Genomic DNA, 14,990 nt, shown 5'->3' on the forward strand with positions numbered 1-14,990 from the left:
ACACACACACACACACACACACACACACACACACACACACACTCTGGGATATGTAAGTCTCTCTGTCCCTCTCTCTCACACACACACTGGGATATGTAAATCTGTCTCTCTCACACATACACACACACTCTGGGATATGTAAGTAAGTCTCTGTCTCTCTCTCTCTCTCTCTCTCTCTCTCTCTCTCTCTCTCCACACACACACACACACACACACACTCTGGGATATGTAAGTCTCTCTGTCCCTCTCTCTCACACACATAGATATACACAAGTGCGTGCACCAAAACAAGAAACAAACCCAGTATTCAAATTAGGCGCAGTCAAAACAGTAAGGGGAACTGGGGAGATAGCTCAGTAAAGATGTTAGATGCACCCAAGTTTCCATCTCTAGAACCTTTGTAAAAAGCAGTTGGCACTGGGCACATCTGTACTCCCAGGTCCTAGAGCGAGGCAGGCCCAGTGGCCTAGAGTACACAGCACAACAGCAGAATCGAGAGGCCCTCCCTCAGCAAGGTGGGAGGTAAGAACTGACTCCTGAGAAATGTACTCTGGCCACGCTGCCATGCCTTGTGTGCTCAAAATAAAGTTGTAAAACAACTGTTCATGAGTGCCCTTACGTTTTCCTGTATTTTGAAATTCCAAATATACTTTACATTCACAGCCCATCTCAGTTTCGAGTGCCTGGTGGATCCACATTGGCTGCCCGCTATTGTGTACAACAGCTCAACTCTGAGGAACTTTGGGAAGTGAAAAAGTTTCACAATCGTAAAAACATAGGCACTAATAACCTTCCCAGGAGAAAACAGAGCATTCTTCAGCAGAGACCATTTTGCTGTGATCTCAGTGAGTTCATAGTACTCAAAGGAATGAAGATCACAGTGAGGGATGGTGTTTTTGGATAGGGGTTCAACCTCAGCTAGGCTGCCTGGCTTTATGTTTTGATGTTTGAGACAGGGTCTATGCAGCCCAGGCTGACCTTGAACTTGAAGCAATCCTGCCTCAGCCTCTTGAGTGCTGAGAATATAGGTGTGGTGTGTAACTTTGTGTGTGTGGTTTTTAGAGACAGGGTTTCTCTGAATAACAGCTCTGACCTGAAACTTACTCTGTAGACCAAGCTGGCCTCGAACTCACAGAGATCTGCCTGCCTCTGCCTCTGAGTGCTGGGATTAAAGGTGTGCGCCACCACTGCCTATCAGCAGCTGTTGTGTTTTTAATTGTTATTGTTTTCAAAGACAGAATCTGACTCTCTAGTCCAAGTTGGCTTGAAATTTACTATGTATTGCTTAGGGTCTTAGCTGGGGTCATCTTTGTGGATTCCTGGGAATTTCTCTAGAACCAGGTTTCTTGATAGCCCCATAATGGCAGTTGCATGGCTAGGGCAGACTGAGGGGCCACTGGCAGTGGCACCAAGATTTATCCCTACTGTTTGTACTGGATTTTTGGGAGTTCTCTTTGGATGGATACCTTGCTCAGCCTAGATAGGGAGAGCCTTGGACCTTCCCCAAAGCAATGTACCTTACTCTCTCTGAGGAGTGGATGGGGGGTAAGAGGGGTAAGTGGAGGAGATGGTGGGAGGGAGTGAGAATTTGGATTGGTATGTATAATGAAAAAAAGATAGTTTGTTTTCTTCTTTTTTCTTTTTTTTTTTTTTTGAGACAGGGTTTCTCTGCAGCTTTGGAGCCTGTTCTGGAGCTAGCTCTTGTAGACCAGACTGGCCTCAAACTCACAGACATCTGCCTGCCTCAGCCTCCCGAATGCTGGGATTAAAGGTGTGCGCCACCACTGCCTGGCTGGTTTTTTTAAAAAAACAAAAAACAAAAAACAAATGAAATTATAAAAAAAAACCCCTTAATTATGTAGCTCAGATTGATGGCAATCATTGTGCTCAGACTGAAACTGGAAGCAGAGGCATGAACCACCACACATACAGTGAAGTTTTGTTTGGTTTAATCACACTTGGAAAGGAAAAGATGCCAGTAGTGACAGTGTGTGAAGGTGCTGGGTTATAGATTATAGCAGGAGGCAGAGGAAAACTTAGATGGAGTAAGGTGCGGGGTTTGCTCAGGAAATGAGGTTTTCTCTTAAAAAAAAAAAAAGACTGTGACTAGTTGAGACTGTAGCCGGGGTTTCCTAGACCGCCCTGTGTGAGTCCACCTGTCACCTCTCAATTCTCCTAGGTGTGGATGTCGAGGCAGCCAAGCGGGCTGAGGAAGAATTGCTGCTTCATGACACAAGGTGCTGGCTGAATGGGGGTGCCATGCCAGAGGCCCGGCACCCCCGGACCGGGGCCTCTGCCCTGCATGTGGCAGCTGCCAAGGGCTATATCGAGGTGATGAGGTGAGTGAAGTCAGAGTGATTGTTTTGTGTCTTGAAGCTTTTGGGGATTTTGTCCTTTTCTTCTTCTAGTTTGTATACCTAACGCCAAGAGTATTTCCCTCTCCCTAGCTGTGCTCAAGAGGTTTAAAGATGATACTTGTTTATCTCTCTGTGTGTTTGTATGCAAACATGCATATAGGCAAAACATTCATACACATAAAAATAAAAATCAGTCTTTAAAAAACACCACAAAGCTAGTCATGGTGGTATATGTCTTTAATTTCTGTGTTTTGGAGGTCAAGGCATGATTGCTGTGCGTTCTACGCTAGCCTTGGCTACCTAGCAAGAACTGTGTATATGTGTGTATGCTTGATATGGTCTTGTACATGTGTAATCACAACACCTGAGAAGCAGAGGCAGGAGTATTACTGGAATTTCAGGCTAGATTTGTCTACATCTTGCTGTGCATATGAGGCTAGTGCTGTATATTGCGATCCTGTTGTAAAAACCAAAACCCCAAATGTAATTAAGATGAACCCCCCTGTCTTTCTGCTTTCTGTACTGGTAAAGTTGTCGGCAGGTTTTTCTCAGGCAGGATTTAAGACCTACCACCCCCAGACTTACAGGCTGTCTGTGTAGTTCTGCTCCTGAGGGAGGGGCTTCAGCCTCTGTGTTGTCAGTATGAGTCCCAAGTCTAAGGCTGAGCTCTGAGCCCACCCCTTTTGGGGACAGGATGCCCTAAGCATCTAAGAGCAGAAGCTGCACTCGGCTCCAGCCATGCCACCCACTTCAGGATGTGGTCTGCCACATTGCATCTACATCCCAAGTCAGCGGGAAGCAGAGGCAAAGGGAGCAAGTGTCTTGTTCCTTGTCAAGAGAACATTCCACAAGTTTTTTTTTTTAAATATTTATTTATTTATTATGTATACAATATTCTGTCTGTGTGTATGCCTGCAGGCCAGAAGAGGGCACCAGACCTCATTACAGATGGTTGTGAGCCTCCATGTGGTTGCCGGGAATTGAACTCAGGACCTTTGGAAGAGCAGGCAGTGCTCTTAACCACTGAGCCATCTCTCCAGCCCCATTCCACAAGTTTTTGCATCACTTAATGCCTGTGTTCCACTTACCCAATTCTCATTATTAACAATTGCTAGCTATAAGGAAGACTAGGTTTGTTTTCACACAGTTGTATGTCTGGCTAATGGTTGTATAGTGTATATGCATGCATGTGTTTAGGTACTTGTATGTGTAGAAGCCCGAGGTTGACATGTAATATCTTCTCTAGTTTCTCTTCACCTTATATATTGAGGCAGGGTCTCTGGCTGATTCCTGAGCCTACCTTTTTGGCAAGTTTAGCTAGCTGTCTCCCTCTGAGGTTTTCCTGTCTCTGCCATGTGCATTCAGTCTTTATTTTTTATTTTTTTAATTGTTTTTCTCTCATTATACATCCCTACTACAGTTTCCCCTCCCACTACTCTGTTCAGTTCACCTTTACCTCCTCCTTTCCCCCAGATCCACTCCTCTGTTTCCCTTCATAAAAGAGCAGGCATCTCCGGCTATCAGCCAAACACAGCATAACAAGTTACAGTAAGACCAGGTTATGCACAAACCCTTATATCAAGGTTGGATGAGGCAACCCAGTAGGAGGAAAAGGGTCCCAAGAATAGGCACAAGAATCAGAGACACCCCCACTCCCACCATTAGGAGTCCCACAAGAACACCAAGCTTAACAACCTTAACATATATACAGAGGACTTAGTGCAGGCTCCTATAGGACCCCTGATTGTTACTTCGGTCTCTGTGAGCACCTGTGAGCCATGTTTAGTTGATTCTGTGGGTCATGTTTTGATGTCCTCCAACCCTCTGGCTCCCTAATCCTTCCCTCTTATGTGGGGTTCCCTGAGCTGTGGGTCTCTGCATCTGCTCCCATCAGCTGCTGGAGGAAGCCTCTCTGATAAAGATTGGGCTAGGCTCAGATCTATGAGTATAGCAGAATAGCATTAGGAATCATTTCATTGACTTTTTGTTTATTTATTTTTTCCAGTTGTATTTGGTTCTACCCTAGGTCTCTGGCTATCCAGCCTCTGGTTCCTGACCATCAAGGCTCCCTCTTGTGGCATGGGCCTCAAGTTGGACCAGTCTTTGATTGGCCACGCCCACAAGTTCTGTGTCACCATTACCCCAGCATATCTTGAAGGCAGGACAAATTGTAGGTCAAAAGTTTTATGGCTGGGTTGATGTCCCAGTCCCACTACTAGAAGCCTTGCTTGGTTATAGAAAACATCCGGTTCAGGTTCTGTGTCCTCCATTGCTAGGTTCACCATCATAGATTCTGGGGTTTTCCACTGCACTAGGTTTCCATCTCACCCCCAAAGTGTCGTCTCTCCCAGTACTCTCCCTCCACCCCATCCCCTGCTTGATCTCTCCTGTTCCCATCCCCATGCTCCCCTTTTTGTTATGAGGAAAATCCCTTCTATTTCCCCTTCCCAGGGAATTCCATGCATCCCGCCCTTGACCCTTCCTTGTTACTTAGCCTCTCTGTGTCTGTGGATTGTAGCATGATTGCCCTCTACTTAACAGCTACTATCCACGTACGAGTGAGTGCGTACTATGCTTGTCTTTCTGGGTCTGGGTTACCTTACTCAGGATGATTTTTTTTCTTGTTCCATCCATATGCCTGCAATTTTCATGATGTCTTTTTTTTTTGTATTTTTTTATGTACCTATATATAGGTGTCTGTGTAAGGGTATTGGAACTCCTGGAACTCGAGTTACAGACAGTCTTGAGCTGCCATGTGGGTGCTGGGAATTGAACCCAGGTTCTCTGGAAGAGCAGAGCCATCTCTCTAGTCCCAATGTCAAATTTTATAAAACAGCTATCCACTCCGATTTTAAGTGGATCCTGGTAATCAGAACTCCTTTCCTTGTGCTTAAATGCTTTGCCCTGAGCCATCTCCACAGTTCCCAGGGGCTAGGAAGTAGAGAAAGTAAGTCAATACTTGTGGACAGCCTCATTCTCTTGTCACAGAACTGAAGCACTGGGTCTGTGGGCTCAGACCATCAATGCTTCTCTGAGTCCACCGGGAGGGACTGGGAGGTGACTTAGGGGTAGAGCACTTGCCTAGCGTACTTCTGGGTTCCAGTTCCACTCCTGGAAAAATAATTCACTGATGACAATGTTTGTGTTTGTTTATTTAGTCTTTTCAGTCAATACTTCATGTTGGGCAAGGATAGCCACTAATTCATTAGTCTTGAATTTCTAATCTTTGTTCCTTCACCTCCCTCTGAGATTTAGAGGTGAGAGCCACCATGCTTGCCTATTTTCCCTGTTACTTCTTCTTTCATTTTTAATTGAGAGATACGGTCTTGCTATATAATCCTGACTAGCCTGGTACTCGATATATAACCTACCCTGCCTTGCATTTATAGCTGTCCTTCTGCCTCAGCCTCTGCATGCTGGTGTGAGCCATCATACTGAATTTTGTAATTTTATGATAGCCCCTTTGTGTGAGTTTGTGTTTACTTTTCTCTTTTTCCTTAATTTACGGTTATTTATTATTTCTGACTATTAAAAGTTATTCTCCTCATTGAAGTAGAGGTAAATATTTACTTGATGTCTGTTAGATGCTAGCTTCCTGGTGGTCTCAAACTTCCCATCCACTTAGCTGTTGTAGCATTTCAGATGTGTACCCACCACAGCCAACCAGAGAGACAAGATGGGCTGCGCCATTCTATTCTGTTGGCTGTCCTGTCCCTTGCAGCACCTCTGACCCAGTTGTGCCATGACTGTGGACATTGCCACAAGTCTCCTGGGGACTATCAGGTCCCGATGAAAGCCTTAGCTTCTAGACAGTGAGATAGCTCAGGGGTAGAAGTGTTGCATTAGGTCCTGGGACTGGTGGTGGAAGGAGAAAACCAACCCCTGAATATGTCCTCTGATCTTGGTACATGCTGCGACACGTGTGCTCGCATTAATCACATCACACACAGACGCGTACACAGTAATAGTAAATAAAACCAAGTTTATCAGAAGAAAACTTTGGCCCTGGGAGGATATAAATAGCACGCAATAGAGAGAGTCTTCTGGCAGAACTGCTGGGTGAGGAAGTGCTGATGGATTAGAGGGCGTGACTGGGTGGCATGCTTGGGCTCGTAAGATACTGACCCGAAGGGGAGTATAGCTAGTACCTAGCCAGAAACCCAGCATGCGGGAATATAGGAAGAAACCCAGCATGCCCTGGGACAAGAGGGTGGGGGATCTTGGGTAATGTGAGGAAGGCGGGACTCCTAGTGCTCTGCAGTCTGTCAAGCGTCTCTGCCTCCCTCTGCTTGAGGCCTTCCTCATTGATACAGAATCCCACTACATTTTTTTCAAAAGAGGCTGTGCCCCATGCTGAGTTCATAGAGCTCCCAGGTTGTAGCTTTCTGGAAAGTCATTGGCTAAGCCAGGCTTGCCCTGCTCCAGCATTCTGATGTTTTGGATCTTATCATTGTGTAGTAGGGCTGCCTACCACAGAGGTATAGCAGCCTCTCCAGCCCCCGCCCACTGATGCTACTGTTCTTTCTGCCTGTAAGTTAGGACTCCAGTGATGATGTTTACGATTGTGGAGAGGGTGTGTACATGTGTGTCTTTGTGTGGTGCTTGTCACTGTTGAGAGCCAGTATTCTAAAACAGTGTGGCTCCAGAACTACAGTCCCTTGGGGGAGGGGTCACATTCTCTTCATGGGCTTGGGTTAGTGGGGGAGTCTTGTACCTAGCTTGTCACCTCTCACCACTGCCCTAAGTCCTCTAACCTGGGGGGCTGGAAGAGTGGGATCCCTGTGGTACAAGGAACCTTTGCAGGTTTGCTTGTAGCTGCTGGTCCAAGGGAGGGCTTGGTTGTACAGGGGAGCTTGGGGCAGGGCTGGTTGCCAGCAAATCGAGTGATGTTTGAATACTGATCAGTAATACTTTAGCCACAGAACAGAATTTGAAATCAGCCATTGGCTTAGTTTGACACTTGACCCCAGCCTCCCTGGCCCTTAGGCTGCTACTCCAAGCTGGCTACGACACTGAGCTCCGGGATGGAGATGGCTGGACACCTTTGCATGCAGCAGCCCACTGGGGTGTGGAGGACGCCTGCCGTCTTCTGGCTGAGCATGGTGGGGGCATGGATTCGCTGACCCATGCGGTGAGGGCCATGTCAGATGGTGGGGCAGGGCAGGGCAGGGGAGAAAGCTGGACATCATCATCACCCACCCCTTCCCTACTCAGGGGCAGCGTCCCTGTGACCTGGCTGATGAAGAAGTGATGAACCTTTTGGAGGAGCTGGCCCAGAAACAGGAGGACGTGAGTCTCCATTCTAGTTTGCCTCTTTACTTGGCATCTCTAGGGAGGGAACAGTAACTGGGAGGACTGACACCCTCAGTCCTGGGACCTGCTGTTCCCACCTGGTAGCCCAGCTCTGCTGCAGAGCTATGAACAGGGGCACCTCCATATCTGGAGGAGGTGAGGCTGTGTCCAGTTCCCTGCCTGCTCATTAGGGAGACAGTGTGTGTGTGACAGAGGTTGAACTCCCCCCACCCGCAACACTGTTTCTAGTTAGCACTTTTGCTAGGAAAATGGAGAGTGAAGGGATCGTGGATGTGGGCCCCAAGCAGATGGCCTGAGCTAGAAGTGCTTTATCTAGTGAGGTGGCCCAGGCATTGTGGGAGCCAGCCAGGAAGAACCACTGGGAACATTCTCCAGAACTGTGCCCGTGGCATACTGAGATGCAAGGACAGCATGAGCAAGTGGCATTCCTGGTGGAGTGCTGCTGTGACAAGTCGCGGGGTTATGACAGCGGCCTCTTTAGTCTTGGACAGTGGCCATTGTCATCGGACTGAGAGCTGCCTGTGATAACCATAAAGAGCCACCTGCCCTGGCCTGCGCTGCCAAGAGTTGACTAGCATCTTAGATGTGCCGAAGGGTCGGGAGGAGGTCTGAGTAAGTTGCTGGCTTCTGGGAAGTAGAAGAATTCCTCTGGGAGTAAGATTGGAGGCCAGTGACAGCTGGATGAGACCAAACTTAAGAGAGCTTGAACAGGCCCCGGATACAATGTGTTGTAAGGATACTGAGTCCTCCATGTTCGCAGGACCCTGCATAAAGTGTAGCTAGCCCAGTTATGCGTGATGGCCCTCAAGGTGGAGAGGTGGCACGGGATTCCCGGCTAGGAGATACAGGAGGGATTGTGCTCTCTGCCTTACCCCCAGTTACCCCCTTCCCTCCTTGTAGCTTCGGAACCAAAAGGAAGCCTCTCAGAGCCAAGGTCAAGAACCACAGGTGCCCTCAAACAGCAAGCACAGAAGGTGAGAAATGCCTGGGCTTGGGGTGGGTTGGACTCGCCACCAGACTTGGACATGGACACCCTGTCTTTCCCCTAGGAGCTCTGTATGTCGTTTGAGCAGCCGTGAGAAAATCTCCCTACAGGATCTGTCGAAGGAGCGCCGGCCTGGTGGGGCAGGGGGCCCCCTTATTCGGGATGAGGATGAGGGAGAAGAAGCCCCAGCTGGTAGGGATACCAGACCCCTGGGTCTAAGGAAGGAGTATGGGCCTGGACTTCTGAGGCCCCAAGTAGAGGCGACTGGCATCTCTTGTGACAGTCCCTTTCTGTTCTGCACATAGATCATCCACCCGTGGAACCAAGAGCCCTCAATGGAGTGTCTTCCCCTGTGTCCTCCAGCCCCAAGAGCCCTGTGGTGAGTCTGACCAGCCTGAGCTGATGTGAGCTTTGGGGCAGTGGGTGGAATACGGTAAACACTTCCACCTCCACTCAGGAAGGTGGCCTTTTGACTTGGCTCCTAGGTCCTTGTGAACAAAGCTATTTTTTTGGTGGCACCTGCTCTGGCTGTGACTTATGGTAGTTCTCCTGGAGCTATATATAATATACTCTTGGGCTCTGAGGAGCTGGGTCAAACCTTTGCTCAGTAATGAAGACCTTCTTCCTCTCCCAGATGCCAGAAGAGGCTCCCTTCTCCAGGCGCTTTGGTCTCCAGAAGACAGGGAGCTCTGGTGCTCTGGGTCCCTCAGAAAGGAGGGCTACAGAGGGAGTTCTTGGTCTGCAGCGTTCAGCTTCCTCTTCCCTCCTTGAAAAGGCCTCCTCTCAGGTAGGTGTTGTGAAGTGTGTGGGATCCAGGCTCCTGCCTTGGGGCAGAGAGTACCTCCTTTGTTTCTCTCCTGTGCCCACAGGCCAGGGAGCCCCGTCTTGCCAGAATAACCCCTACCCCTGCCCAGAAAGTGCCAGAGCCCTCTACCCTGTAAGTACCAGGGGCTGGGGCAGGGGGACAGGTCTGGTGCTATCCTGGAATTTGAGATCCTGAGAAAGTCCTTAGGGTGCATCAAATAAATGCTTACTGTAAAACTCCCAGGCCACTGTGCTCCGACTGCCTCAGGGCTTTTGTTCTTCCTGTTGAGTCCTTAGAGCTGGCTTGGGATTTTCCTTCTTCACGTCAGCTTGTATGTCCCTTTTCTCCCAGGCCCAGTGGGACTGCTGTGCTAACATGGACTCAGTACATGTACCTGGCTTATTCTCTTTCTTTTCTCCAAGCACCTTCTCTCCCCATGCTCCACACTTGCCTTTTTGGCTGTTGTTTGTTTTATATGTGTTTTGCTCAGAAATGACTCATCAGCGGCCATGGTTGGTTTACTCTCTGTGGTTCCTCCCATGCCTGGCACAGAATGCAGGCCTGAGGACTATTTGGTGATGAATGAACCCTTACAGGTGTGAGGCTGCCACGCCTCCTTCTTTGGATCAGTCTGCTCCACCCTCCAGGAGGGAGCCTGGATCCCCAGTGAAGCCAAATGTCCTCACAGCCTCTGCAGCGCCCCTAACTGACTCTAGGGATCGTCGGAGGTAAGAGACTAGGGGAAGGCCGCACTGAGACAGCAGTGTTGTGTGTGGGCTCCCCTGGGATCCTGTTTGGCCAGTTGAAATGCTCTCTGCCAGAATGTGCACCCTTCTAAGATGCATTTCACAGAGTGACAGCACTCAAGGGGCAGTCTCTTGAGTTCAGGCTTCTCCACATAGGTCCTACCAGATGCCTGTGCGTGATGAAGAATCCGAGTCTCAGCGGAAGGCTCGCTCCCGCCTTATGCGACAGTCTCGGAGGTCCACACAGGTGTGGGTCTGTGCTCCTGGGTCTGAGGGAGGAGGCTGGGGACCTGAACTTGAGCCCTGTCAAAAGTCTAGGCCCTTTTCCCTGACCATGTTCTTTCTGCTAGGGTGTGACCTTGACAGACTTGAAGGAAGCAGAGAAGGTTGCAGGGAAGGCCCCTGAGCCAGATCAGCCTGTCCCGTCCAGCCTGGTGAGCAGGGTCAGGTGAAGTGGGGCTGGTGGAACCCATCTCCCTGTTTCTGACTGTGCTCCTCCCTGGCAGGACCCTTCTCGGAGACCTCGGGTCCCTGGCGTGGAGAATGCTGAGGGCCCTGCCCAGAGAGGTGAGGTCTGCTATCTGGGAAATTGGTCCCCAGGGAGCCATCCTATCTCTCCCATGAAGTCTTTTTGTTAACTGGGGGCTAAGTCAGGTTTCCTGCACAGTAGACAAGGGCCCTTGTAGTGGTGTCTGGGCTGATTACCGCTGATTCCCTAGCAGAGGCGCCCGACGGGCAGGGCCAGGGACCGCAGGCGGCCAGGGAGCACCGAAAGGTTGGCCATGAGCGAAGGGGGCCAGCAGAGGTGAGGATGCTGTGTGGAGGGTGGGCAGGCAGGAGGGAGGGCAGGCCTGGACATTGGATGGAGACTGAACTCTCAGGGCTCTTCTGCAGGGGGAAGAGGCGGGGCCAGCAGAGAGGAGCCTGGAGTGTAGGTAGGTTGGGTCATGCATGCGGGCTGGAGCCGGGCTCTCCGGCAGGGCCTGGTTCCTAAGACCTGTAGTTTCTGTCCAGCACTGTGGATGGCGGCTCCACTGCCCGCAGGCAGCGTTCGCAGAGAGACCTCAATCCAGAATCCAAGCAGGAACATGAAGAGCCTGATGGAAGCTTCCGGAAGGTGCAGCATCCCACCTCATGCCCTACCCTGCCATGTTGTGGCTTCTGCTGATGGCCCACACCTGGCCCTTCTAAGCCTGCCTGATTGCTCTGTGTTCCCAGTTGTACATGGAGCTTCGAAGGGAGAATGAACGGCTTCGTGAGGCCCTGACAGAGACCACCCTGAAGTTGGCGCAGCTCAAGGTGGAGCTGGAGCGGGCCACGCAGGTACAGATGCTGAGACCTAAGAACCAACTGTGTTGGGTACAGCGAGAGACAGAGCTCCAGTTGCAAGGGACCTGGCCCTGGCTGGTTGGAGGGTTACTCCCCCGCGGACGGGGCTCAGACTGGACTAGGGGTGCGAGGTGACACCCAGTCCTTTTTGTCCTCACCAGAGGCAAGAACGTTTTGCTGAGAGACCTGCGCTCCTGGAGCTGGAGAGATTCGTGAGTTTGGGCTGCTGGGGTGGGCCCACTGTGTCTTGGCCTTGCCCTGCCCCCTGCTTCTGAACAGCCCCATTCCTTGCAGGAGCGCAGGGCCTTGGAGCGCAAGGCAGCTGAGCTGGAGGAGGAGCTGAAGGTGACTGGGGCTTGTGATGGGCAGTGGCCAGAGCCAACCTGCCTAGCACTACCCAGCTGACTCCGCTCTGTACCCTAGGCCCTGTCCGACCTCCGGGCTGACAACCAGCGGCTCAAGGATGAGAATGCAGCACTGATCCGCGTCATTAGCAAACTCTCCAAGTGACTCCGGAGGAGTTCCTGCACTATATTTATACAGCTGCTTTTGACACGCGCACCCCTTCCCCCGAGTGAACATGAGTGACAGGGCTCCGGGGGAAGTTGCTGAGAAGCCATAACCTCCTCTCGGGACCTCAGAACCGGGAGGAAAGCACAGAGTCCCCAAGAATCAAGGGGGGCCCTCTGAGGCCAGGATGGAGGTGGGAGGCTGAGCCAGGTAGGGAGATGTTGCTGAGAGTAGGCAGGCACCAGAAATGGGACCAAGAAAGAAGCAAGGACCAAGAAACACAGGATCAGTATCCAGGAGCAGAGTGGCTGCCCCGGGGTCCCACCTCACGTGTGATGCTACCCAGCACCTCTCCCCCTCCCCTGCAGGGATCCAGGAATGTGCCAAGAGTCCCACGGGCCTCTGCCAGGTGGGCCTGTATATAGGGTCCATGTGCAATAGGGAGGGATGTCTTCTATTTTTGCTGCCTCCTTCCCACCCGTTGTCTGGGGAGGGGGAGAAGGTATTTTTGAGACAAAGCACAGGCACCACAAATAAAGTCGTGACATTGCCACTCAGTGACTTGTCTACCGCTGGGTGTGGGGCACTGTTTCTGGCTTGTATGCTCTGGCTAGCTGACTTAAACCGCTCGTCCATTTGGATGGGGTCCAGTGGATGACTGGGAGCTTGCTCACAGGTATGGGGAGGGCACCTTGCTAAAGTGAGCTGCTGGAGATAGGGTGAGAAGAGTCAGACGAAGTCTGTGGCTCTCTGATAGCGCTCATATTTACTCTTGGTTCCTGGGAAATTAGTGGAGTCTGTGGCCAGCATTGAAAATGTAGGACGAGCCACATAGAGAACTCTGCAAGTTTAGCTTCTCTGGGAAAGGAGTGATGGTAAGTAGTCCTTTGCAGCCACAGTGACTAGAACAGAGCCAGGAGCCAGTCTTGCAATGGATTGTACCTCCATCCTTAGAGTCAGGAATGGGCTGCTACCAGCCAGGCTCAGTTCTGCCTGCTAGTGTCGCCGGAGTGAACAGCTCCATCTACCAGCCAGTGCGCCATAGGAGGGAGGTAGCCAATGTGTGGATTTCAGCTGTAGTGCTGGGGAGAAGGCAGAAGGGGGAGAGGGTAGTGTGTGTGTGGTGTATGTTGTCTGATATGGACTGTGTATATGTGGTGTGTGGTGTAGATTGTGTGTGTAGTGCATGATATGGCTGATGTGGGGCGTTGGTTATATGGTGTATGTGCGTGTGGTATGTCAGGCACATGTGTGGTATATGTGTATCTGGTGTGTATGTGTGTGGTATTTATGATAGTAATCAAAAGTAGGCAAAACGACAAGCTGCACAGATACTAGAAGGCGGCAGAGTGAGCCATGTATCTGAAGGAAGCATGTTTGCATGCTGAGAACCACATGTGCAGCATGGGGTATAGTAGGCCTGGCATGCTTTGGTGCCCAAGGAAACTTGTGACTGAAGGGAGGAAGCAGAGGTGATGGCTCTGTACAGGATCTTGGCTCTGCTAAGAACGAGAGCTCTGGGGTGGGGGTTCCAACTTGAGCTGTAACAGCTTCCCCTAGCTGGCTGTAGCCTGGAGGAGACTGGACAAGGTGATCCACAAATGGTGAAAGCCGGGATCAGACCACAGTGAGCCACAGGCACCTGATGGTCCAGCAAGCCCGCTGGTTCCTGCCTGCATTTCAGCCTGCAGCCTGGGAGCTCACTGCAGGAATTCAAAATAGTTTGGGCAACTGCTTGCATTTTTTGGTTTCTCTATTAGAAAAGAGGGTGGCAGCAGGGTACCTGACAATCCCAGCATCCAGGAAATTGAAACAGGAGGATTGAGAACTTGGGGCTATATATATACTGTCTCCAACAAAACCAACCAACCCTGACATAAGAAATGGAGTCCCAGGCAGTGATCAGACTCCATAGGGCCAGGATTCTCTGGCAGAGCCAACAACAGCATGAACCAGTGCCTTGAGTCCTGAAGAGAGAGGAAAGGTGCCTTGAGCCCAGCGGGGTCATAAGCCATCAGCTGTCATGCTGGAGTTAGGGTTTCTCCCATGTACCAGGAGAATAGACAGGGAAGGCGTATTGGAGATCTGTAGTGGCTCATGTTCCAGAAGAAAAGGGGCCCAGGGAACTTGTTGGCCTAAGGCTGCCTCTTTTGGGTCGGATCTGAGATGCGCCACCTGGTGGCCCAGGTAAGGACTGACTGCGCCGGGACTAGAGGTCGAATGCACTGTTGGAAGTGTGTTTCAAAGATGCAGGGAAAAGAAAGGTCTTAGAGATCTCTAGCCCGGATGAGAAAACCGGCTCTTACCATCCACTTGCATAACCTGGACAAGTTGCAGGGCTTGGCAGGGAGAAAATTCTTGACGGGGCGGGAAGACCCAAGAGCCTGTGGCATGCCCAGGGAGCATCTAGATCTCCATGGCTAGATCCTTAGAGGTTGGGCAGAGGTGTCCACAGTGTGACTAGGTGAGCTGACCTAGGACGATGACGGCTGCTCCAGCCCTCAGACACAGTAAGTGCAAAAAGCCTGCAGCTGAAAGGGGCTGGCCCGAAATGCAGAGTGGGTGGAGACATGAGGCATTTGAAACTAAAACCCCAGGCTTCAAATGCCAGGGGAAAGAACTGAGAACAACGAGGAGCCAGGGAAGGGTTTTGAACACGAAAAGGTTGTAGGTGGGGCTAATGGGAGGATAGACTGGAGTCTCCAGGACTATGGGGAAAAAACATGGGGCATTCTCAGATTCCTGGCTCCTTGGTAGCCAGCAAGAGATGGCGACAGCAGGTGACATGGCCTAAAAAGGAGGCTGTTTATAGCACATCACAACGCACAGGGCCCTCTGCGCCTTTTGGGCGTGCCTCTCTGGTAGTGTCTCTCTGCTCCGCCCCATTGCCCATTCCCACCAGTCGGGGTTCCAGTCAGCACAGTCAGTGCAGTCTGCTCGCCAGG

The 14,990-nt window shown here is 50.8% G+C and overlaps 1 protein-coding gene across 1 annotated transcript in view; it reads left to right on the top strand.

Moving 5' to 3' along the window:
• Ppp1r12c (protein phosphatase 1 regulatory subunit 12C) overlaps positions 1–12,602 on the top strand; it is a 24,088-nt gene extending 11,486 nt beyond the window's left edge. Inside the window, exons 5-23 of the mRNA XM_005369374.2 lie at positions 2,180–2,339; positions 7,344–7,488; positions 7,572–7,646; positions 8,571–8,644; positions 8,720–8,847; positions 8,961–9,034; positions 9,290–9,442; positions 9,525–9,592; positions 10,057–10,188; positions 10,363–10,453; positions 10,557–10,640; positions 10,713–10,773; positions 10,926–11,011; positions 11,101–11,141; positions 11,221–11,323; positions 11,425–11,529; positions 11,697–11,747; positions 11,830–11,880; positions 11,959–12,602. Coding sequence (XP_005369431.1) covers positions 2,180–2,339; positions 7,344–7,488; positions 7,572–7,646; positions 8,571–8,644; positions 8,720–8,847; positions 8,961–9,034; positions 9,290–9,442; positions 9,525–9,592; positions 10,057–10,188; positions 10,363–10,453; positions 10,557–10,640; positions 10,713–10,773; positions 10,926–11,011; positions 11,101–11,141; positions 11,221–11,323; positions 11,425–11,529; positions 11,697–11,747; positions 11,830–11,880; positions 11,959–12,045 — 1,769 coding nt within the window. The 3' untranslated portion in view covers positions 12,046–12,602. The remainder of the gene's footprint in view (positions 1–2,179; positions 2,340–7,343; positions 7,489–7,571; positions 7,647–8,570; positions 8,645–8,719; positions 8,848–8,960; positions 9,035–9,289; positions 9,443–9,524; positions 9,593–10,056; positions 10,189–10,362; positions 10,454–10,556; positions 10,641–10,712; positions 10,774–10,925; positions 11,012–11,100; positions 11,142–11,220; positions 11,324–11,424; positions 11,530–11,696; positions 11,748–11,829; positions 11,881–11,958) is intronic.
• Positions 12,603–14,990: the final 2,388 nt, after the last annotated feature.

The sequence above is a fragment of the Microtus ochrogaster genome, unplaced genomic scaffold, assembly GCF_000317375.1.
Source record: "Microtus ochrogaster isolate Prairie Vole_2 unplaced genomic scaffold, MicOch1.0 UNK47, whole genome shotgun sequence".
Taxonomy (NCBI): Eukaryota; Metazoa; Chordata; class Mammalia; order Rodentia; family Cricetidae; genus Microtus; species Microtus ochrogaster.